The sequence below is a fragment of the Mchenga conophoros genome, linkage group LG19, assembly GCF_057382185.1.
Source record: "Mchenga conophoros isolate Kocher_MC1m ecotype Shallow Benthic linkage group LG19, M_conophoros_male_GT1.1, whole genome shotgun sequence".
NCBI classification, from domain to species: Eukaryota; Metazoa; Chordata; class Actinopteri; order Cichliformes; family Cichlidae; genus Mchenga; species Mchenga conophoros.
Window position 1 is genome coordinate 2,200,101 of NC_140544.1, and position 27,360 is coordinate 2,227,460.

Genomic DNA, 27,360 nt, shown 5'->3' on the forward strand with positions numbered 1-27,360 from the left:
CAAACATAAACCTAGCTGCATTGACTATAGTAAAAAATAACCAATAATTTATTTATTTTTTATTAATTCCAATCAAAAAATTAAAAAAGGCAAAGCAGAGACTGTGTGTGTTTCTTCATGTATGTGTTGGTAGGTGGGCATAGCACCAGGGTGTAGTTTAGCCTTGTACGGTTGGTCTTAAGTGTCAGAGGATGAATAATTTGACACAGGCATAGGGTAGCCATTATAAGTGTAAAAACTGTCTACAGGAGAACTAGGTTTTATTGTAGGCAGAATATTATGTAATGTAGGCTGGCACTACCTTTCTGCACAACAAATTAAATAGACTATGTTTGTGTTATTCAGATGTTGCATGAAAATGCTCGGTAGCTTTGTGCAGGAAAAACAGGTTCGCTTGCAGTAATGTGGTGAGCTCACAGTAAAGGCTTTGGTGTTCATGGTCAGTGATATATCAAGTGTAGCCGAGATTAATTTATTTATCTGAATAGTGTAGTATCCAGCAGCTGGATGTGTAGTGGTACACTAAAGTAAAGTGCTATACAAATACAGGCCATTTATACAGTTTCGAAGTGGGAGTCGCAAGGCTGATTCCAACCCGGTATCCAATAAGGGTCCAGGCTACGTCTGCAGAATGTCCGCAGTTTGAACACAAGCATTTCACTACATGTTGACTGAGATAGTTTTGAAACATCTTCCTACGTGTTGTTTTCAAATTCAGTTGTGTAAATCCATAAAGAGCAGCTCGTCCATTAAGAAAATCTACTGGAATTCACATTAGAAATGATCCTAGTTTTTAGTATTTCCCCCACGCAACAGCACAAAACAACAGATCTTAGGCTTCCCCCATCTTTTGAATCTTACTTTAACGCCTGACTGTTCTCATTTTTCTGTTTAGGTGTGGAGGCAAAGTCATCCTCAACCATGTAGGCAACAGAAAAATGAGATAATTTAAAATTCTCTCTTACTGCTTGTGTCCTGTATAATAGATTCAAGCAAAGAACATTCATTAGAATTAGAACTGAGATTTAAATAACATCAGTATTCTCATGTACTACGATTATATTAGTATATAATGAATATAGCAGAACGTCCAGTTACCTTTCCATAAAAAATATGGTAGAAATGTATTTTAAGGAGCCACGTTTTGCTTTCTTACTTTGAGTGCATTTCATAGCCATTACTTTTTCACTTTTATTGAAGTAAAGAAGTTGAATCAGTACCTCAAGTTTTACTGAATTTTTTTTAAACTTTCTTTTTATTGTTTTTCTTTAAACACTATACAACAAAACAAAACAACAAAACAACAACAACAACAAAAAGATAAATACAACAAGTAGGATAACAAACAAACAAACAAACAAAAACATGTTGGATCTCTTTGTTTCTACAGTTTGATCATTTCTCATTATCAATGTGTTGGTCTTTATCCTGTTGGGTTTATGTGCTCAGTCCATTTCTCCCACTTTTTATGGTATTGATCTTCCTGAGTCCTTATTCTGTAGGTCAATTGTTCCATGGTTTGTATTTCATCTATAATTTTGATCCATTCGTCCTGTGATGATGGGTCTATCTTGTTCCATTTTCTTGTAATTGCCTTTTTAAAGGCAGCAAGCATAATTTTCAATATGTATCTACCTTCTTTCATCACATTTCCCGTAATGACACCAAAGTATATTAATGTACAAGTCTTAGATACAGCATAACCCAGAATTGTACCTATAACTAAATGAACATCTTCCCAAAATTTTGTAATCTTGGGACAGAACCAGAACACATGGGAATGATTCACATTTACCTCTCCACAGCCCCTCCAACACGGTTGTGGTAATGAGGTATGTTTGTTCGTAATTTTGGGTGTTATAAAAAATCTAATTACATTTTCCCAGCAGTGCAGTCTCCAGGCACGTGATGATGTTGTTGACTGCTGTATTTTCCAGGTTTGTGAACATTCCTCATCAGATATGTTCACTCCCAACTCTCTCTGCCACTTCAGTTTTACATATGTTATTGTACACCCTCTTGCCTCCATTATATGCTCGTAAATTGTAGAGATTGTTCTAATTGTTTTTGCTTTGTAAACTTCAGTTATGGTTTTAATTATCGAATTTTTATCCAGATCTACACTATGTTTTACTTCTTTATTAAAAAAGTCCAGAATCTGTAGATATCTGTAGTGATCTTGATTACTTAGGTCATATTTTTGTTTAATCTCCTGGAAACTCATAAAATTCCCATTTTTAATTAGTGTACACATCGCTGTTAATCCAGTAGGAATCCACTGTTTAAATCTTTGTTCCACATAACCGGATGTAAAACCCTCATCATAGGCTATCCATCGAACTAATCCAAGCTCTTTTTCTAGTTTGTATTTTCGTATCAGGTTAAACCATATTTTAAGCGTAAACTGAGTGACTGAATTCAGCTGTTTAATTACTCTCATTGTTTCTTTTCTGTCTCCTGTAAGGCTTTGAATTTCTCTTCCTTGTGCTGATTTTTCTAAATTCTTCCATTTGGCTTCATAATCATTGTCACACCAACAAATGATTTGTGCAGCATAAAAGTATGCCTCAAGATTTGGGAGTGCCAAACCCCCCTTATCCTTTCTTATCTGTAGTGTTTCAAATTTAATTCTTGGTCTATGACCATTCCATATAAACTTGGATATAATTTTGTCCCATAATCTAAATTGTTTTTCAGGTATATCAATGGGTAGTGACTGAAAAAAGTAGAGAAGTCGGGGTAAGACACATACTTTTATCGTCTCTATTCGAGCGCCAATATCTGATGGAAGAGTAGCCCACCTATCCAAATCTCTCTTAATTTCCTTATCTAAGTTAACGTAGTTAAGTTTATATAAGTCCTCAACGTTTTGTGATAAGGTTACCTCAAAATGTTTCATTTTTGTTGCTCTCCAATTCAAATTATATTTTTGTTTTATGGTTTTGGATGGGAGATAGTTGAATGTTAAAATCTGAGTTTTATTCAAGTTATGCTTGTATCCTGAATAAAACCCAAATATGTCGAGTTGCTTAATTAATATGGGAATACATATGTCGGGATCCTCTAAAAAACAGATCACATCATCTGCAAAAAGTCCTATAATATGTTCCTCATCCCCCACCACTATTCCTTTAAGATTTCTATTTTGCCTAATTGCTTGTGCAAGGGGTTCTATAAAGATTGCAAACAAAGTAGGAGAGAGGCAGCAGCCCTGTCTGGTAGACCGCTCTAATTTTATACTCTCAGTTAAACTGCCGTTTATTCTTATCCTTGCAGTTGGGTTTTGATAAAGCGTTTTAATACATCTGATAGCTTTATCATTAAATCCAAATTTCTCAAGTACCTGATATAGAAAATCCCAATTTACGCTATCAAAAGCCTTTTCTGCATTGAGGCTTATAAAGACTGCACATTTTCCTTTTTGTTGAATATGATTGATAATATATAAAGTTCTCCTTATATTGTCTTGGGTTTGATGTCCCTTTATAAAGCCTGTCTGATCTTCATTGATAATATCTCTAATAAAATATTCATATCTTTTAGAAATAATTGAGGTATATATTTTATAGTCAACATTGAGTACTGATATAGGTCTATAATCTGAATAAATCTCACTTGATTTTTTTTGGGGGGATCACTGTTATAACCGCTTCTTTCCATGAAGGGGGCATTTCACCATGTTCGAGTGTATAATTGAATGATTTTTCGAGTAGTGGTATAAGCTGTTCTTTAAAAGTTTTATACCACTCGGAGGGTAAACCGTCACTGCCGGGAGATTTATTTGATTTTAATTTATTTATTGCTTTATCTATCTCTGTTTTTGTAATAGGAGAGGTCATAAGGTCATTTTGATTGTTCCCAATTGAGGGTAAATCCAGTTTCTCAAGAAAAGCTTTTATTTGATCAATGTCAGCGGAGAGAGGTTGACTGTATAACTTTCTATAGTAGTTCCTAAACTGATTTCCAATCTCTTTAGAGTCATAAATTATTTGATTAGTTTCTATATCCCTTATCTTATGAATTGTCCGATCTGTTTTTACTGAAATTTTTAACAGAAGTATCTGTATTTCTACTTAAGTCTGTAAGTTACCATGGTGATTTAGCCGGTTAAAACTTCGCGACACAGATAACTCGACACGCGCTAAGCCATTAATCTTGCTTCGTAGTTACACCCCTCCGGACTCAGCAGCTGCTCCGGGTTTGTTTAGTCCTCTGGTTCAATCTGTCGAGTTCAGGTTCTGGCGGAAACACTCTAGTAATACGACTAGAACTGAGAACGGTATGCAATTAACGGTCAGGAATACCATATTAGTGGAACCTGCAAATCTGCAGTCAACAAAAACCTGTATGCATGTTTTTCGTGAATGTGTCAAATAAAATTGTGATTTCACGATTACTGTTTCTATCTCTATTTGAGGAATAGGCAAAAATGTACTATCTTCCTTCTAAGCATGTCGAATGCTACAGGAATTTTCATACTTTTACTCGGTTTGTTTGAGATATTTCTCTGTGTAGTTTTGCATTTGTTTTTGTATTTCTTTTGACAAATCTAAAATCTTCTTTTTTCATCCCACTTTTCAGAAACCTTAGCAATATTATTTAACAGTATTTAATTCCTTTAGTGTTTTTTTGTTTGTTTGTTTTTATCTGCGTCTGAAGCACATTTCTGGGTTAGTTTGAAACATCAGGTCATTTGCAGTTTACATGGTGTCCTTGAAGGCAGCAAGGCAGGCTGCCTTGCTTGCCGTACACTCCAGCCCCCGAAGGCCAGGGTTACTTCCTGCCTTTTGTAACTTTGCTGTACACAACATAGAAGTACAGCGATCGCGGCGGTGGCTTCTCTCACTTGATGAACTCAAAGCTGTAAGTTTTTATTGTATTTTTTTTATGCCACATGATAGTAAATGCACCGTCGTGGAGATAGCCGAATCACAGAACTAGCTCTAGCTACAAACACGGATAACTCTCTGTACTGTACTTAGAGTTGCTCTCTGTTAAAATACTATGCAAGAAAGAGTTAGGTAGAACTGAAATGAACGCACATGGTTTAGTTGTGTGTATGTATGTATGTATGTATGTGCTTTTAACAGTAAACCAGTGGGGCACCGACCTTGAATTTTGCCTGATAGTTTAGCATACCATAGCATAGCATAAAAGTCGTTAAAAACGAGACTGTAGTTAGGTGTGGAAGTTGAACTATGTATGAATATTCACATGTGCCTTTGAATTCTAAATGAGCATGGGAACCTGGCTTAGCATGACAGATAATTTGTTTAATTGTACCGCCGTCAATTGTAGATACGTGTAAAAGTTGGAAATAATGGTAATGCGAGTTGACCGCACGAGCTGTGAGGAAGGAAGCGGGGTGTCACTACAGCCATGATACAATCAAGCAAACCAAAACAAAGGTTCCGGCGGGGGCGCAAAACGTGTCAGCTGCTCGGTGTGTGTGAGAGAGAAAGAATTTGTTACAACGCAAGTGAAAAGTTTTCGTTGGAACTTGGCAACGTTGCTTGTTGTGAGCAAACCCGAACACATCTGCATTTCCTTTTTAACTCGCTGCGTTGCTGACTCACCTGACAACAAACAAAGCAATAAAAGGGGATGCCAGCTAGTATACTAGTAGCTACATTTAGTCGTCAAATATAACGATAGTTCTAATGAAACAAGGCATTAGCAATGAAGATGAAACAATTTTTAATAAGGGAAAAGCACGTGGGTGTTGGCAAGGATAAACAAAGATTTAAAATTTCCTATCTTGAGTCGGGAAATGAAGTCCTAAGTATTAGCAAGCCTCCATAGTCTGAGGTAGAGTGTGCAGATATTTGTTAGAAGGAATGCTGTGGTGGGGAAAAGTGAGTCACTCATGAGAGGGGCCTGTGCTGCCTTTCTATTTTCCCTTGGGTTTTTTTTTTTCTTTTTTGGGCTTTGGCTTCTGCAGTGAACTTCATCACAGTTACTCATATTCTCATTCTGTAACTTGTGTTTTCCTTATAACGCATTCTGAAGTCACAGTGACTTTGTGTGTAGTGCTGAGCTGGCCTTATTACATTTGTGGAAGTTGGAGCAAATCACCCACACGTGTTCCATATATATGATGGACAGATAGGTGCCAGATCATAACAAAGTGTCATAATAAGAGTATTCTTCTCTTATCTGGGTTCACTTGGCCTGGCAGTCAGTCACATGAAGCAGGCTATGAATTTGCTAAGTTAATTCAGCATGTTCGCATAAAAGATTTTTCTTTTACTTATTTAGTAAAAAATCTACTTGGGGAAAGTAAAACTCTGAGTCCCCTGACCTCAGGTTTTTTTCCCCACTGAATTATTGTAAGTAAGTAAGTAAGTAAGTAAACTTTATTAAGCGCTTTTCGCAGACAGGCAATCACAAAGCGCTGTACACAAATATTAAAATATTAAAATAAACAATAAAATCAATAGACATTATATACAATGTAAAAGATCAAATGTAAATAATGTAAAAAAAATAAAATAAAATATGTAGATCAACAAAAGGCTTGTTAATATTGTTAATATTAATTTTTAACATCTACACCATCATAACGTTTTGTTTTCAGCAGAAGAAAAATTCTGCATCAAAACAAACTGGCAAACTTACTTATTCACTTGCTTGATAAATGTGAATACACACACTCCAAATCTACCCCATTCAGGAGATAATACACTGTCAGTACACCCCAGATTAATGTCAGAAAACCTGAGAGACAAAGTTATAGAGGTGAAATAAATATTTGATGCCTTAGTTTAGATTGCATGTATATTTTCATGGACCGGCCTGTAAAGTGTCGCAGATAAGTACAACAAAATAAAATGACACGACCAAGACAAAAACTGTGGTATTTTGTAAATATAATAATAAACCCAAATTCACTGTGTGACTTTATTAGCAGCGTCCTCCTGAAATGCGCCAACAACATTGAGAGTAACATCCTCTTCTCTGCCCCTTAATGCTCTCTGGTCGCTATGGTAACGCGTAAATATTTCTTTCAAAATAAGACGCACAACTACAACACGGGAAAAGGCCCATGGAAACCAAGTTAATGATAAAAACTCTGAAAACCCTAAATTTCACACCCGAGCCTCAACTCTCGCGGGGGTTGGGGACCGCTGTCTTATTTTATTTGGCTTTGACGTTTGAGCACATTTGAGATTCTTTAAATATTTTTGCATTTAAAAAAATGTTTTCTTTAAAAAAATGAAATTTAAATATAGAAAGTAAATACAGTCACAGCTTCTAGTTTTTTTGTGTTTTGTTTTGTTTTTGACAGTTGTATGCAGTTTAACTTTAAAACATTGCAATTTCTAAAATGAAAATAAATGATTTTTTTTTTTAAATAGCTGTTTTTTTTTTGTCTTTTGAATGTTTATCATTTGTCATTAATAAGACAGAAGTATTTCATATCTGATTACTTGATTCATTGACTGAATAGTCAATAGATTACTCGATTAATAAAATAATCAGTAGCTGCAGCCCTAACCCTAGGCGTTACCAACCTTCTGTTGGGATAACAGCAAAATGTGGCCTGAGAATGTCAGAGCCATCAGGACTTCTAATCGTCCAGGGCAGAGGTTCAGGTTTTGTTTGTAATTGATCTACAATAAAGTGTGGAACCAGCAATGAAGCTTTTACATTTATGCTGAAATAAATAGACACTGTTCTTTATAAATTCTAATATAAGTTTAGCACAGAATTTTAGATCATCTTATTATTTGGTGTATTTTACTTTTACCACAGCATGTACTTAAACTCTCAGAGTCCTCAGGTTTGTCTCTCAGGTTAGCCCACAACGAATCTTGGTTTTGATCCCAATTCTTAGTCGAGTTCAGAGATTGTGAATGTGAATCAAGAACCGCTAGTTCAATTCCTTGGAATTTGTTGGTCATGGTGGACTGGCTTTTCTAGTCTGAACACTCAAAGCACTTTACAAAACTTGCCTCATTCACACAAGCACTTGCTTCCTTTGCACTTTCTATCTAATATTCACATGCATTCATACTCAGATGGATACATCGGAGAGCAACATGGGGTTAGTATCTTGCCCAAGGATATTTGGCATACAGACGAACAGACAGAGATCAAACAACCAACCTTCCGGTTGGTAGGTGGTCTGCTCTGCCACCTGAGCTACACTTCCTTGAACTTTCGATCCCATTTAATCTTTTGCTGTTGTGCTACAATAAACTGATTTCAGTTTGTGTGCTGGAGGATGAAAATATTGCCATAGTCTACAGCAGCAGTCCCCAACCCCCGGGCCTCGGACTGGTACCGGTCCGTGAGCCGTTTGGTACCGGGCAGTGAGAGTTGAGGCTCAGGTGTGAAATGTATGGTTTTCAGGGTTTTTATTGGTTTTCAGCGTTATTTTGTTATCGTTTTTATTGTTAACTCGGTTTTCCTGGGTCTTTTAACGTGTGTTATGAATAAATCTTATTTTTTTGGTACCGGTACTAGTTTTATTTTGTTGTATTTATCCGCGACACCTTAAAGGCCGGTCCGTGAAAATATTGTCGGGCATAAACCGGTCCGTGGCGCAACAAAGGTTGGGGACCGCTGGTCTACAGCATGGATATGGATATTACTTTTACTTTATTATCATTCTGTTGTCTTTTTGTGCAAAGTGGAAACTGCATCCAGGACAGAAATGCATAATTAATATAATGAGCAGTATAACAGATTACTTTCTCCTGGGTGTAATTTAGTAACATACTGCATTACTGTTAAGAAAAGTGTTCTGTGTAATATGTGTAATTATTACTTTTTTTCAGTAGCAATTTCAACACTGATCACAACAAAGACTGAACGCCTCCAATATGACAAACACTTGACCACACAGCATGCAGTTAATTTGCACGAATGTAATGTCTTTGATGCTGCTTAGCTCAACTCTGTGGTGACTCTGAAAGTGGAGCCAAGGAGAACCAAATGACAATTTGGAATTGAATTGACAAGTGATGACTATCAGAATCAGAAAAGCCAAATTATTATCAATTCCCATCCTTACTCCCCATTTTCTCAGGAGCATCTCTGAATCACTACCAGTACACAAGAGGGTTTAGAGAGGACTTTTGCTGATTGAGTCTTGTCTTTTTTTTAATAGTAAATTCATCATCTGTGATCTAGCTATCTATCTAGCTATCTATCTAGCTATCGAGCTATCTATATAGAGAGAGGGAGGGGCTGGGGTCTATCACACCCGGCAAGACCCCAGGTGAAGGCTGTGTAAAGATGCCCCAGAGACAATCCAGCACATAACAGCAGGGTGCAAGATGCTAGCAGGCAGGGCATACAGTGGGGCAAAAAAGTATTTAGTCAGCCACCGATTGTGCAAGTTCCCCCACTTAAAATGATGACAGAGGTCAGTAATTTGCACCAGAGGTACACTTCAACTGTGAGAGACAGAATGTGAAAAAAAAATCCATGAATCCACATGGTAGGATTTGTAAAGAATTTATTGGTAAATCAGGGTGGAAAATAAGTATTTGGTCACCTCAAACAAGGAAAATCTCTGGCTCTCACAGACCTGTAACGTCTTCTGTAAGAAGCTTTTCTGTCCCCCACTCGTTACCTGTATGAATGGCACCTGTTTGAACTCATCATCTGTATAAAAGACACCTGTCCACAGCCTCAAACAGTCAGACTCCAAACTCCGCCATGGCCAAGACCAAAGAGCTTTCGAAGGACACCAGGAAAAGTATTGTAGACCTGCACCAGACTGGGAAGAGTGAATCTACAATAGGCAAGCAGCTTGGTGTGAAAAAATCAACTGTGGGAGCAATCATCAGAAAATGGAAGACATACAAGACCACTGATAATCTCCCTCGATCTGGGGCTCCACGCAAGATCTCATCCCGTGGGGTCAAAATGATCATGAGAACGGTGAGCAAAGATCCCAGAACCACACGGGGGGACCTGGTGAATGACCTGCAGAGAGCTGGGACCAAAGTAACAAAGGTCACCATCAGTAACACACTACAACGGCAGGGAATCAAATCCCGCAGTGCCAGACGTGTTCCGCTGCTGAAGCCAGTGCATGTCCAGGCCCGTCTGAAGTTTGCCAGAGAGCACATGGATGATACAGCAGAGGATTGGGAGAATGTCATGTGGTCAGATGAAACCAAAGTAGAACTTTTTGGTATAAACTCAACTCGTCGTGTTTGGAGGAAGAAGAATACTGAGTTGCATCCCAAGAACACCATACCTACTGTGAAGCATGGGGGTGGAAACATCATGCTATGGGGCTGTTTTTCTGCCAAGGGGACAGGACGACTGATCCGTGTTAAGGACAGAATGAATGGGGCCATGTATCGTGAGATTTTGAGCCAAAACCTCCTTCCATCAGTGAGAACTTTGAAGATGAAACGAGGCTGGGTCTTCCAACATGACAATGATCCAAAACACACCGCCCGGGCAACAAAGGAGTGGCTCCGTAAGAAGCATTTGAAAGTCCTGGAATGGCCTAGCCAGTCTCCAGACCTCAACCCCAAGTATTGAGTTGTATTTTTGTTATTGACCAAATACTTATTTTCCACCCTGATTTACGAATAAATTCTTTACAAATCCTACCATGTGAATTCATGGATTTTTTTTTTTTCACATTCCGTCTCTCACAGTTGAAGTGTACCTCTGGTGCAAATTACTGACCTCTGTCATCATTTTAGGTGGGGGAACTTGCACAATCGGTGGCTGACTAAATACTTTTTTGCCCCACTGTACATGGAACGCCATAACCAAGTGTACAGAAACATCTGTGCCGAGTATAACCTGGAAGTCCCAAGGTCAAAATGGGAGATGCCCCCAAGGGTGGTGGAGAATGACCGAGCTAAGATCCTGTGGGACTTCCAGATACAGACGGACAAAATGGTGATGGCTAACCAACCGGACATAGTGGTGGTAGACAAACAGAAGAAGACGGGCGTAGTGATCGATGTAGCAGTTCCGAATGACAGCAATATCAGGAAGAAGGAACACGAGAAGCTGGAGAAATACCAAGGGCTCAGGGAAGAGCTCGAGAGGATGTGGAGGGTGAAGGTAACGGTGGTCCCCGTGGTAATCGGAGCACTAGGTGCGGTGACTCCCAAGCTAGGCGAGTGGCTCCAGCAGATCCCGGGAATAACATCGGAGATCTCTGTCCAGAAGAGCGCAGTCCTGGGAACAGCTAAGATACTGCGCAGGACCCTCAAGCTCCCAGGCCTCTGGTAGAGGACCCGAGCTTGAAGGATAAACCGCCCGCAGGGGCGTGCTGGGTGGTTTTTTTTTGGGGGTTTTTTTGTTATAATAAAAATAAAAATAAATTCCCCACTCGCCCCTGTGGGCAGTCAATATATACAATATAGATAGATAGTTTTTATGTCTTGGAGCAAAGCGTGAAGTTTTTGCAAATGACCATATAGAACCCCTTAGAAACCTTCAGTCTAACCATGATTTTTTTACAGAAAAAACTCCTCACTGCTTTGCTGCAAACGAGCACAGCCATATGTACGGAGTCACTGATTGTAACAAGAACCTGAAGTGGATATGCAATGATTCTACTCTTGTTCATATCAAAGTGTTGTTCAAGTTGTTTCTCAAAACGTCACCAACCTACAGCTGGTAAAGTTCCTCTTCAGCAGAAAGTGTCTACTAAAACTGCCTGCTGTTGTTCTTTTCAGACCCAGAACTAGTCATGACTCTACCGGAGCAGCAGGAGTTCACAGACAACCTGGATTCAGCCAAGTCCTGGATGACAGCCATCCAAGAGAGGCTGAAGGCCAATGACAACACGCAGGGCCCCCGTCAGGCTCTGGAGGCCAGACTTAGGGAGACAGAGGTGGGTTGGTAAAATTAATCTTGACCCTTCCCTTCTGACCCATGCTGTGTTGTTATACATCTGACCAGTTTCAGACAGGGTCTAACTTGAGGAGACATAACCCGGTGGAAAGCAGCTATTTGATCTCAAGGACTGCTGGAATTACATCATGCCAGCCATTCGGGAAAACATGAGGCAGGCCAGGGCTGGTGGGGGAAGGAGGTAGCTCAGTAGGTAGAGTGTTTGCCCCGAAGGGTTGGGGGTTCAAATCCACCGAACGGCTACCCTGACGTACCCCCGAGCAAAGTACCGTCCCTACACACTGCTCCCCGGGCACTGGATTTTTGGCTTCCCACTGCTTCACTGAGTGAATGGATTAAATGCAGAGGAGTAATTTTCCTACGGGGATTAATAAAGTACACATACACATCGGTTAGTTGAACTTTCAAAATAATCAAAGATGGTGTTGTTTTCTCAGATGAGTAAATAAAAAATTACAGGTCACCAAATATTGTTTCACAAAGGGCTAAAAGGGAATGCCACAATTTAGACAGAAACAAAATACTTGTCTAATTAACCTACTAATGCCGACCTTGTTCTAATTTTTGTGAGGAGAAAGGTTGGAGGTGAGGATAAGCACAATCAGATCTGAAGATGCACTTATCTAAATCCTCCCTAATCTATAATCTAACACGGCAAAAATGAGCAGAGAAAAAGCCAAAAAATACAAAACAGTTTTGCAAGTTCACAATTTGGGCAGCTGTCAATGTCCTATGGCGTCTCTGCTGGACTACTCTGAACTGCTCGTGTTGCAGAAGAAAAAGGTAAAACCCCATATCTCTTTTTCACATAACTTTCAATACCTGCGATATCTAATCACCGGATGTCCAACCACACCTTATCATACACTCTGTGACTAAAAAACAAAACAAAAAAAAAACCATACCCCAAATCACAGAAAGTTGGGACGGTGTGTTAAATTAAAATCAAACTGAAAACAGTACTTGGTTAAATTATCTTTTACCTGTATTACATTGAAAACAATACAACAGCGCATTATTTAATGTGTTCCTCATGAATTTTATGGGGTTTGTTTGTTTGTTTTCAAAATTAACATGTGTTCAAATTTTGGTTCTTGGGACACAAAAAAGGTTCGAACAGTAAAGCATTTACCAGTTACCATAACACTTAAAAGACGTTTAGGGACTACAGACACCAAGTGATGAAGTCTTTCAGGTGTAATTTTGTCCCATTCTTTCTGCAAACAAGTCTTAAGGGCAACTTGTTGCTGGTAACCTTCTAGGTTACCATTTTCTTCTTTGGTCTGGAGTACACGGCGTCCATTTCTCCCCAAAAATACTTGAAATACAGAAATTCGTTTGAACACGTTTCTACTGTGTGATGGTCCATCCTTTTGGCACAGAACAGTTTTAACTGGCATTTGTGGACAAAGCTACGTATTGTGGTACTTGACAAAGCTTTGCCAAAGTAGTCCTGTGCCCATGTGGTAATATCGTTTATAGATGAATGACGATTCTTGATGCAGTGCCGCCTGAGGGATCAGAGATCACGGTTGTTCATATTGGGCTTGCGCCCTTATCATTTACGCACTGAAATTCCTTCAGATTCCTTGAATCCTTTAAGAATGTTATACACAATCTTTCTTTGAGGAACATTGTTTTTAAATATTTTAATAATTCCTTTACCTATTTGTTGGCAGACAGGCGATCCTCGGCACATCATTGCTCCTAAAGGAATAGACCTTTCTTGGATGCTGCTTTTGTACCAAATCATAATTACAATCATCTGTTGACATCACATCCTTATTTCAATTCGATTCAATTTTATTTATATAGCGCCAAATCACAACAAAAGTCGCCTCAAGGCGCTTCATAGATACAGAGAAAAACCCAACAATCATATGACCCCCTATGAGCAGCACTTTGGCGACAGTGGAAAGGAAAAACTCCCTTTTAACAGGAAGAAACCTCCAGCAGAACCAGGCTCAGGGAGGGGCGGGGCCATCTGCTGTGATTGGTTGGGGTGAGAGAAGGAAGACAGGATAAAGACATGCTGTGGAAGAGAACCAGAGATTAATAACAGATATGATTCAATGCAGAGAGGTCTGTTAACACATAGTGAGTGAGAAAGGTGACTGGAAAGGAAAAACTCAATGCATCATGGGAATCCCCCGGCAGCCTACGTCTATTGCAGCATAACTAAGGGAGGATTCAGGGTCACCTGGTCCAGCCCTAACTATATGCTTTAGCAAAAAGGAAAGTTTTAAGCCTAATCTTGAAAATAGAGATAGTGTCTGTCTCTTGAATCCAAACTGGAAGCTGGTTCCACAGAAGAGGGGCCTGAAAACTGAAGGCTCTGCCTCCCATTCTACTTTTAAATACTCTAGGAACAACAAGTAGGCCTGCAGAGCGAGAGCAAAGTGCTCTAATAGGGTGATATGGTACTACAAGGTCATTAAGATAAGATGGCGCCTGATTATTTAAGACCTTGTATGTGAGGAGCAGGATTTTGAATTCAACTCTGGACTTAACAGGAAGCCAATGAAGGGAAGCCAAAACAGGAGAAATATGCTCTCTCTTTCTGGTCCCTGTCAGGACTGTTGCTGCAGCATTTTGGATTAGCTGAAGGCTTTTCAGTGAGTTTTTAGGACATCCTGATAATAATGAATTACAGTCGTCCAGCCTGGAAGTAATAAATGCATGAACTAGTTTTTCAGCGTCACTCTGAGACAGGATATTTCTAACTTTAGAGATGTTGCGCAAATGGAAGAACGCAGTCTTACATATTTGTTTAATATGTGCATTGAAGGACATGTCCTGGTCAAAAATGACTCCAAGGTTCCTCACAGTGTTACTGGAGGCCAAGGTAATGCCATCCAGAGTAAGAATCTGGTTAGATACCATATTTCTAAGCTTTTCAGGGCTGAGTACAATAACCTCAGTTTTATCTGAATTAAGAAGCAGAAAGTTAGCGGCCATCCAGGTCTTTATGTCTTTAAGACATTCCTGCAGTCTAACTCATTGGTGTGTGTTATCTGGCTTCATGGACAGATAGAGCTGGGTGTCATCAGCATAGCAGTGAAAATGTATGCTATGTCTTCTAATGATACTGCCTAAGGGTAGCATGTATAATGTAAACAGAATTGGTCCTAGCACTGAACCCTGTGGAACTCCATAATTAACCTCAGTGTGTGAAGAGGACTCTCCATTTACATGCACAAACTGGAGTCTATTAGATAGATATGATACAAACCACTGCAGTGCAGTACCTGTAATACCTACAGCATGTTCTAATCGCTCTAATAGGATATTATGGTCGACAGTATCGAACGCTGCACTGAGGTCTAGCAGGACAAGCACAGAGATGAGTCCACTGTCAGAGGCCATAAGAAGATCATTTGTAACCTTCACTAAAGCTGTTTCTGTGCTGTGATGAGCTCTGAAACCTGACTGAAACTCTTCAAATAAACCATTCCTCTGCAGATGATCTGTTAGCTGTTTGACAACTACTCTTTCAAGGATGTTTGATATGAAAGGAAGGTTGGAGATTGGCCTATAATTAGCTAAGACTGCTGGGTCTAGAGATGCTTTTTGAGTAAAGGTTTAACTACAGCCAGCTTGAAGGCCTGTGGTACATAGCCGATCATTAGAGATAGGTTGATCATATTTAAGATCGAAGAATTAATTAATGGCAGGACTTCTTTGAGCAGTTTTGTAGGAATGGGGTCTAAAAGACACGTTGATGGTTTGGAGGAAGTAATTATTGAAGTTAACTCAGAAAGATCAATTAGAGAAAAAGAGTCTAACGTAACATATTTAACCAATTTACCTGATTACTAGCCCTAAATTGCTCCTGCCCCAACACTTTTTGGAATATGTTGCAGGTCTGAACTACAGAAAATTATGTATGTTTACAAATGAAATGAAGGTGTCCAGACAAAACCTGAAATATTTTGTGTTCATATTGTCTGCAATGAAATAGAAGTCAAAGTAAATTTAGAAATCACTACTTTCTTTTTTTTATTTGTGTTTTCCATACTGGCCCAACTTTTTCTGATTTGGGTTTGTACATGATTCAAAAAAAGTTTAAACATTAAAATCTATTTTGTTTTCATGTTATACTTAACAAATTCCATTACATATGAACATACTTCACTTCATGTTTTATTTAGCTCAGGCAATTTTGTTAAAATTAGATTTATCCACAGTTCATTCTCTCTCTCTCAATTCCACCTTTCTCGACAACAGAAGATCCGCCAGTCAGAGGAAGAAGGCCGTGTGAAGATGGACATGGTGCTGGTGGCTGCTGAGCAGCTTCTGCAGAATGGAAATGAAGAGCTCAGGAACCACACCCATACTCAGCTCAAAGACCTGAAAGGCCTCTGGGAAGAGACCTGCACCTACATCACCCACTGTCACAGGTGGTCATCTACACTGTTCAGGAGTGCAGGATGTGTGGTAATGTGTAGCATTACTGGTTGGTTTGGCCTGAGGGCAGCCTTGACTTCATGTTCTGTTTTTGAATTGCCTTACCGTATAAGCTCAGCTTAGTGGGTCTAAACTAGAGAAAAAGGCTCTTACTTGGTGTTGCCTCTCTCTGCGTTAGAGTATCACTTCCTGTTACAACACACAGTGATGTTTTCGTGTAGCTTGAAAAAATCTCATAATTCTGACATTTCTCAGAAAATTCTGGATGGGAGTAGATACAAAAAATGACGGCCTCAACGTGGCATTCAATCTATTATTAGCAGAGGAGGTGAAAGTACGCCTCTTCTACTTAAGTAGAAGTACAGATACTTAGAGCTGCACAATTAATCGTTAGAAAATCGCGATCTCAATTCATACTTATGTGCGATCTCATTTCCAAATGACAACGATTTAAAGAAAAAAGACGACGACGATTGTACCGCATTTTGATCCGGGACGTACTCTGCATGAAAACAAGCGCTCACTCTTCCTGCTCAACAAATGACAAGGGCGGAGCCTTATACCACGTGATACAGAAGCTGGCTGCTAAAATTAGCAGGGAGAAAACAATGGAGAGCACGTCAGGGATGACGAGAAAGTGACAGGAGAAAATCCGTCCCGGTCAACCACCCAAACATCAATAACGGGAACCTTATACAGCGCTTCCCTATACCCGTCGACCTCCCGCAGGCACAAAGAAATCACGGAGGCCATCACTTATCACCTGACCAAAGATATGGCTCCCATCAACACTGTGCAAAATGAGGGATTTAGGAAAACGATCAACACCCTAGACAAACGCTACACAGTGCTGTCCCGCAACTATTTTTCTATTGTTGCACTACCTGCTCTATACACGCAGCGTCGAGCAACGGTGGAGACGGGATTTCAAGCAGTACAACATTTTGCGGCAACAACAAAACGTGAGACATTTGTTGTTTTTATGTTTATTTATTGTTTTTATATTCAGTCTCAACTGTTACAAAGTTGATGTGCAATAAATACAGTGGGGCAAAAAAGTATTTAGTCAGCCACCGATTGTGCAAGTTCCCCCACTTAAAATGATGACAGAGGTCAGTAATTTGCACCAGAGGTACACTTCAACTGTGAGAGACAGAATGTGAAAAGAAAAATCCATGAATCCACATGGTAGGATTTGTAAAGAATTTATTCGTAAATCAGGGTGGAAAATAAGTATTTGGTCACCTCAAACAAGGAAGATCTCTGGCTCTCACAGACCTGTAACGTCTTCTGTAAGAAGCTTTTCTGTCCCCCACTCGTTACCTGTATGAATGGCACCTGTTTGAACTCATCATCTGTATAAAAGACACCTGTCCACAGCCTCAAACAGTCAGACTCCAAACTCCGCCATGGCCAAGACCAAAGAGCTTTCGAAGGACACCAGGAAAAGTATTGTAGACCTGCACCAGACTGGGAAGAGTGAATCTACAATAGGCAAGCAGCTTGGTGTGAAAAAATCAACTGTGGGAGCAATCATCAGAAAATGGAAGACATACAAGACCACTGATAATCTCCCTCGATCTGGGGCTCCACGCAAGATCTCATCCCGTGGGGTCAAAATGATCATGAGAACGGTGAGCAAAGATCCCAGAACCACACGGGGGGACCTGGTGAATGACCTGCAGAGAGCTGGGACCAAAGTAACAAAGGTCACCATCAGTAACACACTACAACGGCAGGGAATCAAATCCCGCAGTGCCAGACGTGTTCCGCTGCTGAAGCCAGTGCATGTCCAGGCCCGTCTGAAGTTTGCCAGAGAGCACATGGATGATACAGCAGAGGATTGGGAGAATGTCATGTGGTCAGATGAAACCAAAGTAGAACTTTTTGGTATAAACTCAACTCGTCGTGTTTGGAGGAAGAAGAATACTGAGTTGCATCCCAAGAACACCATACCTACTGTGAAGCATGGGGGTGGAAACATCATGCTATGGGGCTGTTTTTCTGCCAGGGGGACAGGACGACTGATCCGTGTTAAGGACAGAATGAATGGGGCCATGTATCGTGAGATTTTGAGCCAAAACCTCCTTCCATCAGTGAGAACTTTGAAGATGAAACGAGGCTGGGTCTTCCAACATGACAATGATCCAAAACACACCGCCCGGGCAACAAAGGAGTGGCTCCGTAAGAAGCATTTGAAAGTCCTGGAGTGGCCTAGCCAGTCTCCAGACCTCAACCCCATAGAAAATCTGTGGCGGGAGTTGAAAGTCCGTGTTGCTCGGCGACAGCCCCAAAACATCACTGCTGTCGAGAAGATCTGCATGGAGGAATGGGCCAAAATACCAGCTACTGTGTGTGCAAACCTGGTAAAGACCTATAGTAAACGTTTGACCTCTGTTATTGCCAACAAAGGTTATGTTACAAAGTATTGAGTTGTATTTTTGTTATTGACCAAATACTTATTTTCCACCCTGATTTATGAATAAATTCTTTACAAATCCTACCATGTGGATTCATGGATTTTTTTTTTTCACATTCTGTCTCTCACAGTTGAAGTGTACCTCTGGTGCAAATTACTGACCTCTGTCATCATTTTAAGTGGGGGAACTTGCACAATCGGTGGCTGACTAAATACTTTTTTGCCCCACTGTATTTATACTGGAAAAGAAAATCGTGATTCTCATTTTATGCAAAATCGTGCAGCCCTACAGATACTAGTGTTAACAGTTGAACCAGTACTTAAACTTATTTACTCAAGTAAAAGTAAAAAAGAAGTACAGGCTTTGAAATGTACTTAAAGAAAGTTTCTACCAGCTTTCTGTGCAAAGCTAACTGAGCCGTGTGCTATATTAATGCAATAATAAAATAATATTAGAAAATGGGAATACAAACTTTAATATAATTTTTAATTCTAACAGTACTCAGCTTGAATCAGAAAGAAGAAGAAGAAGCAACATTTTTAAACTTGATTTTCTTATGCCTACATTAGTGTGACTGCCTCTAAACAGGAAAATGAGCACAGTCAGGAGTTGAAGTGGGATTCAGCTGCTGAGGGAACCCTAAAATCAGTTGTAGTAGCATAGTGTGGGGAAGAATCACAACTCACAATAATTTTTATTGAGAGCTCTGTTAGAGTTTCTTGGTCTACAGGCTGTGATCAGCTGATCTGGGCTACTGCTGTCACACACTGCTCCTTGTGGATTTGCACAACTAAATTCAGAAAGATGTAAGCAGACATGTCATGAGTTGTCCTCGCTGATTTCCATCCTTTTCATTGACAGTATACTGTATTTTTCTAGATGGTATGTAGTTGGTATGAAGGTGGAATTCAGTCAAAATGAATCTCAGCATCATCAGCTTAAATTTACATTAATCTCTGCTACACTCGATGTAACCTAACTCTGACCATGGCCACAGCCACTGTGTATCAGTCACACACTGTTCTTGAATTTAAATGCATCACAGTACACCAAACTAACCTAAAGAATATTTTCATGCAGTCTTTAAATGCCACAGTTAGTCTACCTCTAACGTTCAATTTACAGCATGTTTCATAATATAAAAAAACATGTTAGGTGCACAGACCTCTGATTTGAAAACATAAGGACTTGCATGTAAGCTTTAAATTTCCAGTTTATCAAACCCCACTGAGCAGTCCTTACCTTTAAATCTAACCTCTCCTTCCTGTCCTGTCTTTCTTATCTTTCTCCATCTCTGATGGAAAGTTATCTCTTTCTTTTCTCTCCCTGTCAAATACAGCAGCTGGACCTTTAGCTGCAACACACTGAGACAAACTCTGCACAAGCAGTTTTTGTGTTTGCTGATTTTTGAGCTGATAGAAATGTTGCATTTCAAATTACCTGTCACTTAAAAAAAATCACTCCCTTTAAGTCCCCTCCTCTTCTGTAGGGCTGGCTAGGTGCCATAGTACCGCAACTGCAACTTACGGACACCTGCTGTTGTTCTGGTGTCGTGCAAAAAAACAAAACAAACAAACAATCAAAGTAAACAAGCAACTTTAAACCCTAACTATTGCACACGCCATCTCTTTTTATGTGACATCTCTTTTAGATATTTTCTGGCAAAGTCTAATCTGGTCTTTCTGTGCTTGTGTGTAACCGGTGGTTTGTACCTTACTGTAAACCCTTGTTATGTTCAGGGTGGGCCATTTATATGGATACACCGTAATAACATGGGAATGGTTGGTGATATTAAAGTCCTGTTTGTGGCACATTAGTATATGTGAGGGGGCAAACTCCTCAAGATGGATGGTGGCCATTTAGGAGTCGGCACGTGAGGAGCAGATCGAAATTGTGTTGATATTTGGTGAACACAGTAACCGGGTCATTGCAGCAGATTTCAATGCAAGACACCCTACGAGACCACCCATCTCCCATGCTACAGTTAGCAAACTGATTGCTAAGTTTCGTGAAACTGGTTCAGTGTTGGATTTGCCAAAATGTGGACACATCAGTGGCTGTCCTAGCTTCATTCAGCAAGAGCCCACAGCGTAGCACTCGCCGCATGTCACTGGAGAGTGGCATTAGTCGAACATCCCTTCGGCAGATATTAGCTACTCACAAATGGCACCCTTACAAACTCCAGCTACTGCAGCATCTCAACGAGGATGACCCAGATCGGTGCACAGAATTTGCAGAATGGGCAAAACAAAAACTGGAACAGGACCCTCAGTTCACGCAGAAGATTTTGTTCAGTGATGAGGCAAACTTTTATGTGAATGGTGAAGTTAACAAACAAAACCACCGCTATTGGTCTGACACTAACCCACATTGGATGGATCCCTCCAAGACTGTTGGAACAACAAAAGTGATGGTTTGGTGTGGTATATGGGGCACAACGATAGTGGGTCCATTCTTCATCAATGGAAACCTCAAGGCCACTGGATATTTGAAATTGCTACATGATGATGTGTTTCCTTCTTTGTGCACTGAAGCTGGCACGTTCCCTGAGTTTTTCCAGCAAGATGGTGCACCACCACATTATGGGTGCAGGTCCGAGCATTCTTAGATGATCAGTTTCCTGGAAAGTGGATTGGTCATCGTGGGCCAGTTGAATGGCCCCCAAGGTCTCCCGATCTGACCCCCTTAGACTTTTATCTTTGGGGTCATCTGAAGGCAATTGTCTATGGTGTGAAGATACGAGATGTGCAGCACCTGAAACTACGGATCCTGGATGCCTGTGCTGGCATAAATCCTGTGGTGTTGCTATCAGTGTGTGAAGAGTGGGAGAAGAGGGTTGCACTGACAATCCAACACAATGGGCAGCACATTGAACACACAGTGGTCAGAAACTTGTAAATAACTCATAAAAGAATAAAGTTACGTTGAAACCAAGCACACCATTGTTTTTCTTGTGACATTACCAATAAGTTTGATGTGTCACATGGCCCTCTTCCTATTGAAAAAACAAAAGTTGTATCCAAGATGGCCAACTTCTAAATGGCCACCATGGTCACCGCCCATCTTGAGGAGTTTGCCCCCTCACATATACTAATGTGCCACAAACAGGACTTTAATATCACCAACCATTCCCATGTTATTACGGTGTATCCATATAAATGGCCCACCCTGTACATTGACATCATGAAGACAACTCCTGATTCTTACAAGCATCCTGAGTTTGCCTTCGAAGGTTTTTTCTTAAACAAGTAAAGAATTCTGCAGTTATGTCGTAGTTGAACATAATGTACAGCACTTGTCACACACTGCTGCTTGAAGCTGTGTTAAAACAATGCAGATGTCTAGCATGTATGTGTTAAACCTCTGTATTTTCAGTTTAATTGTTAGACCTTCATGGTTTGTGATTGTTCATATGCGGCCAAAAGCCCCTTGATATGCATAAATGCCCTCATGGCTGGATTAGGAACCCTTTATTGACTTACAATGTTGGGGTATGTGATGGAGGGGGAGGATAACACGTGCTGGTCGAAATTCATGTATGGCCCTCAGATGGTTTCCTGAAATAACCAGCAAACAAATAAATAAATGTAGCAAATAAGCGAGAAGGTAAATAAAATCCAGTTTCAGGAAGCTAAAAATGTATTTTTAAAGGCAACAAACTTTGACAGCAGCCTATGTCTAGTTGTAGAAACAAATGTGCTTTGTTAGACCTATCACTTTTAATTAAAAACGTATTAAATAGGACTTACTGAAACAATGGACCTGACACAAATTGTCTCTTTCTTGTTTTTACCTTAAAAACAGTCGCATAGAGTGGGTGTGGCTGCACTGGAGTGAGTACCTGGAGGCCTACAAAGAGTTTGAGCTGTGGTTGACAAAGCAGCAACGAAGCCATGATGTCGAGCTAGAAGCGCAGCTGGGAGCGAAAGAGAAGCTTTGGCAGGTCGATCAGCAGAGGGTGGTGGTGAGTGATATCAAAGGCCAGGCGGTGCTACTGGAGAGGCTGCTGGATGAGGCAGCTGCACTGCACAACAGAACCCAGGACCCCAGTGTGGATCCTCAGGCCCAGGAGAGACTGCAGGAAGCGTACAATCATGTCAGAGACAGAGCTGAGGTGAGGCACTTACTTGACCTGGTTCTTATGAAAAGTGTAAGGTGGCCGCTCTGTAGGCAAAGTTCAGAAGTCACAGTGCAGTTTGTCGTTGAGTCTATTTTTTCTTTTCTTTTTTAAAACCATTTCCTTTCTTGACTGTTAGTTGGGACCAGGAAGCAGAGTCGTAGCCTTACTGAGCGTCAGCTCCCAAACCAACAAAAACAAAGCAAAAATCTGCAAAAAATCATTTAAATTTTTTTTTTAAAACACAGAAAGAACAGTGTAGTATCCACAACTGCACAAAAGAGTAAACAAATGAAATGTGGATTATTAAACATTAGGTGTCTGTCACTACATGAATTAATAATTGACCAAAAAATCGATTTATTCTGCCTTATAGAAACTTGGTTACAGGAGGATGATTGTGTTAGTTTAAATGAATCAACACCCCAGAGTCATAATAATTGTCATAATCTTCAAAGCACAGACTGAGGAGTGGGTGTGGACTGATGGACAGAGCTGATTTAGTAGCATGCCTACACTATGTTAAACAATTGTTTTAATGTTGTGGTTGATTGGTGGATGTAAAAGTAAAGCCTCCAGTGCAGTCCAGTTCCTCTGCATCAGGAAGCATGGAGCTTGAGAAACACCTACAGATGTAGTCGTCCTGAGCTGAAATGATGACAACCATTTCACGCACAAATTCAAACACCTACACACAGACTACTGGTGGGTCAAATAGTTGGTCAAACATTTGAAATATTCTCAAGGGACATGACTGTGTGAAGGGTGCAGTCTGGATGAATATGTCAATGAAGATATGTGGTGATATTTATTCTGTGCACCTGTAATCTGATCCAGGGACTGCAAGTTTACTGACTGAATAATTTACCTTACTAGTGAAGACAACGTTGGATTAGTCAGTAAGAGCAAACACATGCAGGCTGTTGTGCTGTTCCCTGAGTCACACAGTGTTCTTCCTCTTTCCCTTTTCAAATAGCTCTTTAAAATGTCAGTCGCATTTTCCCACACACTGCTTTTATAAGCTGAACAGATCAGTCTGCTTGCAGTGCTGTATTTTTAACTACAAATGGGAAACGTCTGATTTAAATAAGTGTTTTTTATTTTATTTGTTTTTCTAATGAGATTATATTCCCTGGAAGCCTCTCTTACTTGGAAACGCTTGTTAGTATTTTTCTTCTCTTTTATTTTTCAGCAGAAGGTCTCGCAGAAGAATACAAATTCATATTCAGGTTTCTCACTCAGACATCCAAATGTGGTTTAAGATGTTCGTTTGTTTTGAACAGTGCAATGCTAAAAATTACCTAGAGATATATCTCCCGCTGTGCTAGGAACGTCTTTCACTGCTTCAGAAGATCTGCGAGGAACACCAGACATACCAAGGTTGTGTTCAGAGGTTCCAGTCCTGGCTGCTGTCAAAAACCAAGGAACTGACTGAAGTGATGGGGAGGAATGACATAGCTGAGGAAAAGCTCAAAGCATTAAAAGTGAGACCCTGAAACTGAACTGATTTCCTAACTGATTGTGCACGTCTAGAGCAATTCTGCTGCTATGTTTACCTTAGATTAGAGGTAACTTAGATTAGATTTTAGATTGTTGTTCCAGATGAGAGCTGGTTGCTGGTTCAATCACTCTGTAAAATTAGGCTTTTACAGAATGATTCAAAGCTTCTGGCCTGAAAAAGGTCAAGAGGTGCACATTTTTGAATGTGAGGTCTGAAAATTTGAGTTACCTTGGTAGGTTGTCGTATATCTTTGCACCAGCCATCATGCAATGTTTTGTCTCTTACCTTTTTCAGGCTCTGGATGACAGTGTGGCCTGTGAGGAGAAGGCCCTGCTGGATATTGAAGGCATGGTGGAAAGCCTCAGGCCCAACACCTCTCCTGCGGGAGTGGAAGAAGTGGTTGAAGAGGCAGAGGAACTGAGGCTGGGCTGGCAGCGACTGAGGGAGGGTCTTTGCAAGGCAGATGAAGGCCTCCGCTCCAGCCTGGATACTCACAGTCAGTACATGACCCGGTGCCAGCGGCTGGGAGACGATATCGGCCGCCTCAGAGAGCTGTTCAAAGGGCTGGACCAGGAACTGGAGGAGACCCAGGACTGCAGGGATCGCATTGACCACACTGAAGAGCAAATGGTTGGCCAGTGGACAAAATACACGGTAGGGTTATTAACCATATCAGCAGTGTTATAGTGTAAAGGGTAGTGGAGATGTAGATAAATACAGGAAAGTCCTACCTCTCCTTTTCCTGCCGTTTCTGTAACAAAGTTACTGTGGTTCTTTTAATGTGCTGATGATCGATTTGTATACTGTCTGGGATGTCCTGATGTAAACAATAAAAAGAAAGCTCAGTTTAGGTTCCAGTTTAAGTGGCCAGTGTATGATTGAGGGTAACAGATGTTGCACAGAGCAGTGTACAAACCTACACATTGGGTCATAAAAAAATGAAAAATGTGTTTGTTACATACATATTGAGTTATAATAGCTTTTGCTTTGTATCCCAGACTTTGAGTAGGTCAGAGGGTACTTTAACAGCCATCCAAGTATATCTGATGAATCACTTCAGACTGTTTTTGTTTTTATTTTGTTGTACCTGTCTGAGAGAACAGTATCATTCTGAAACAGACAGTCACTGCTTACCAACTAGCTGTAACTTAGCCCCTCCCTAGCGTCTTGTGTTTTAACATTCCAGGTTGCTGTTGTTGTAGTCCCTTTGACTGTTCAGCTGCTTTTCCAGAAAGAATCTCAGATGCACTCCAGCTCTGCTTTATACTGGAGTTAGTATTTCTGTTAACCTGTTCATTCTCTTACCTCTTAACCTCAAGAAAACAATTCATGTCTGCGTTTTATCCAGGCTTTATTATTGCAAAAGGCAATTAAGGCAATAGGCATTTTTAAGGCACTAAATGGATTAGCACCTTTCTGAACTTTTAAATAAGTAAACTAAGAACAGAACTTTAACTTCAGCTGGTCAGATGCTTCTGGTTGTTCCGAGAAGCAGACTAAACCAAAGACTAAATCACATCTAGTTGTAGTTTTTAGTTTAGTTAATTATCACATCTTTGCTGAAAGTTGTCATTTGTCAACATTTTGTTAAAAGAAAGTAACACCAGAGTTTAACTGGTTCTTTGTTTGAATGTGCCTTTACTCCCAAATTGTCATGATAGTTAGTCTGATAGTTTTGTTTGTTTTTTTTGGTAGTCCTGAACACAAACAACATGTTTCCAAACAGTACATTGCAAATTTTATTTTATAGACAAGTTTCTCTTTTCACTTAATTTCTTGCCATTTCGAGGTATTCTCCACTGTCTGATATGTTTGTTTGAGACACCGGATTCCTCAGAGAGGTGTGTCAGTCACATTATTAGTTCTATCTGCGTTCCTAGAGACGTAGCCAGATTTATTTTTTGCAGACGAGCTCTGTACCTGTGGAGTGGCTTCTGTTAGGTGTGTCTGGAATGCCAGACGATCTGGGGTATTCATCTGTATAATCGTCTCACCTTGAAGCAATCTTATGAGGGTTTTTTTCTTAAGGTCGGGAGAAAAGATAGTAGGATCAAGTTCATTCCCAGACTCAGGGGAAGGGTGGCAGTCAAGGAGCCATACTTAAGTTAGGGGACTGGTACAAAATCACAGGTATGCCAAATTATATGAAAACTGCATTGGAAATCCATGGTAACAGACCCCAAGATACTTAAACTCCTCCATTTGGGGCATGAACTAGCCCCCGACCCAGAGTGGGCACTCCACCCTTTTCCGGCTGAGAACCACGGCCTCAGATTTGCCCCTCCGCGAATCGCTACCTTATCGTGGTGGAGGGGTTTGTGTGTCACAGGGATCCCAGGAGCTATGTTGTCCAGGGGCTTCTGCCCCCTGGTATGGTCTCCCATGGCAAATTGGTCCTGGGTGAGGGACCAGACAAACAGCGATTCAGAAGACCCTTATGAGAAAACCATAGAGGGAACAATTCATCCAGCCCAGGATAGGGTTACCGGGGCCCCGCCCTGGAGCCAGGCCCAGAGATGGTACCCAAGGGTGAGCGTCTGGTAGCCGGCCCTTAGTCCAAGAGGCCCGGCCGGGCAGAGCACGAAAAGGGGACATGGGCCCATCCTCCTGCTGGCCCACCACCTGCAGGCGCCATAGGGATAGGGTGCATTGTGTGTTGGACGGCGGCCAGGAGTGGAGACCGTGGTGGACTTGATCCCTGGCTACCAAGACTGGCAATTGTGATGTTAGTTGGACATCTTTGTAAAATTGCTGAAATTATAAATGCAAAAAAGTACCACAAGATCTTCATCAACCACGGCATCTGAATAGTGTCTAATTGGCAGGACTTTATTGTTGAGCATGACTGTGATCCCAAACACAGCAACAAAGAAGAGCTTTGATTAACATCCTGGAGTAATTTTTTTGTGTGTTTTTCAGCAACTGTCACACATGCTTCCTGAGCAAACTCAGCCCGTTCTTTTTTTAGCAAATCTCTCGCGCTGCTCCAGAGTTGATGGTCTTCTGGCATGAGCCTTGGACTTTATTATGGAGGTATTATGTATGCTGCATCCCCTCAGCATAACACTCCT

The 27,360-nt window shown here is 40.6% G+C and overlaps 1 protein-coding gene across 2 annotated transcripts in view; it reads left to right on the forward strand.

Annotated features, from left to right (window-relative positions):
• Positions 1–4,490: 4,490 nt before the first annotated feature.
• syne3 (spectrin repeat containing, nuclear envelope family member 3) overlaps positions 4,491–27,360 on the forward strand; it is a 56,037-nt gene continuing 33,167 nt past the window's right edge. For both annotated transcript variants that reach the window (XM_085256917.1, XM_085256918.1), the window contains exons 1-6: positions 4,491–4,863; positions 11,667–11,824; positions 16,072–16,244; positions 22,476–22,785; positions 24,117–24,272; positions 24,584–24,943. In XM_085256917.1, the coding sequence (XP_085113043.1) occupies positions 11,681–11,824; positions 16,072–16,244; positions 22,476–22,785; positions 24,117–24,272; positions 24,584–24,943 (1,143 nt within the window). In that variant the 5' untranslated portion in view covers positions 4,491–4,863; positions 11,667–11,680. The remainder of the gene's footprint in view (positions 4,864–11,666; positions 11,825–16,071; positions 16,245–22,475; positions 22,786–24,116; positions 24,273–24,583; positions 24,944–27,360) is intronic.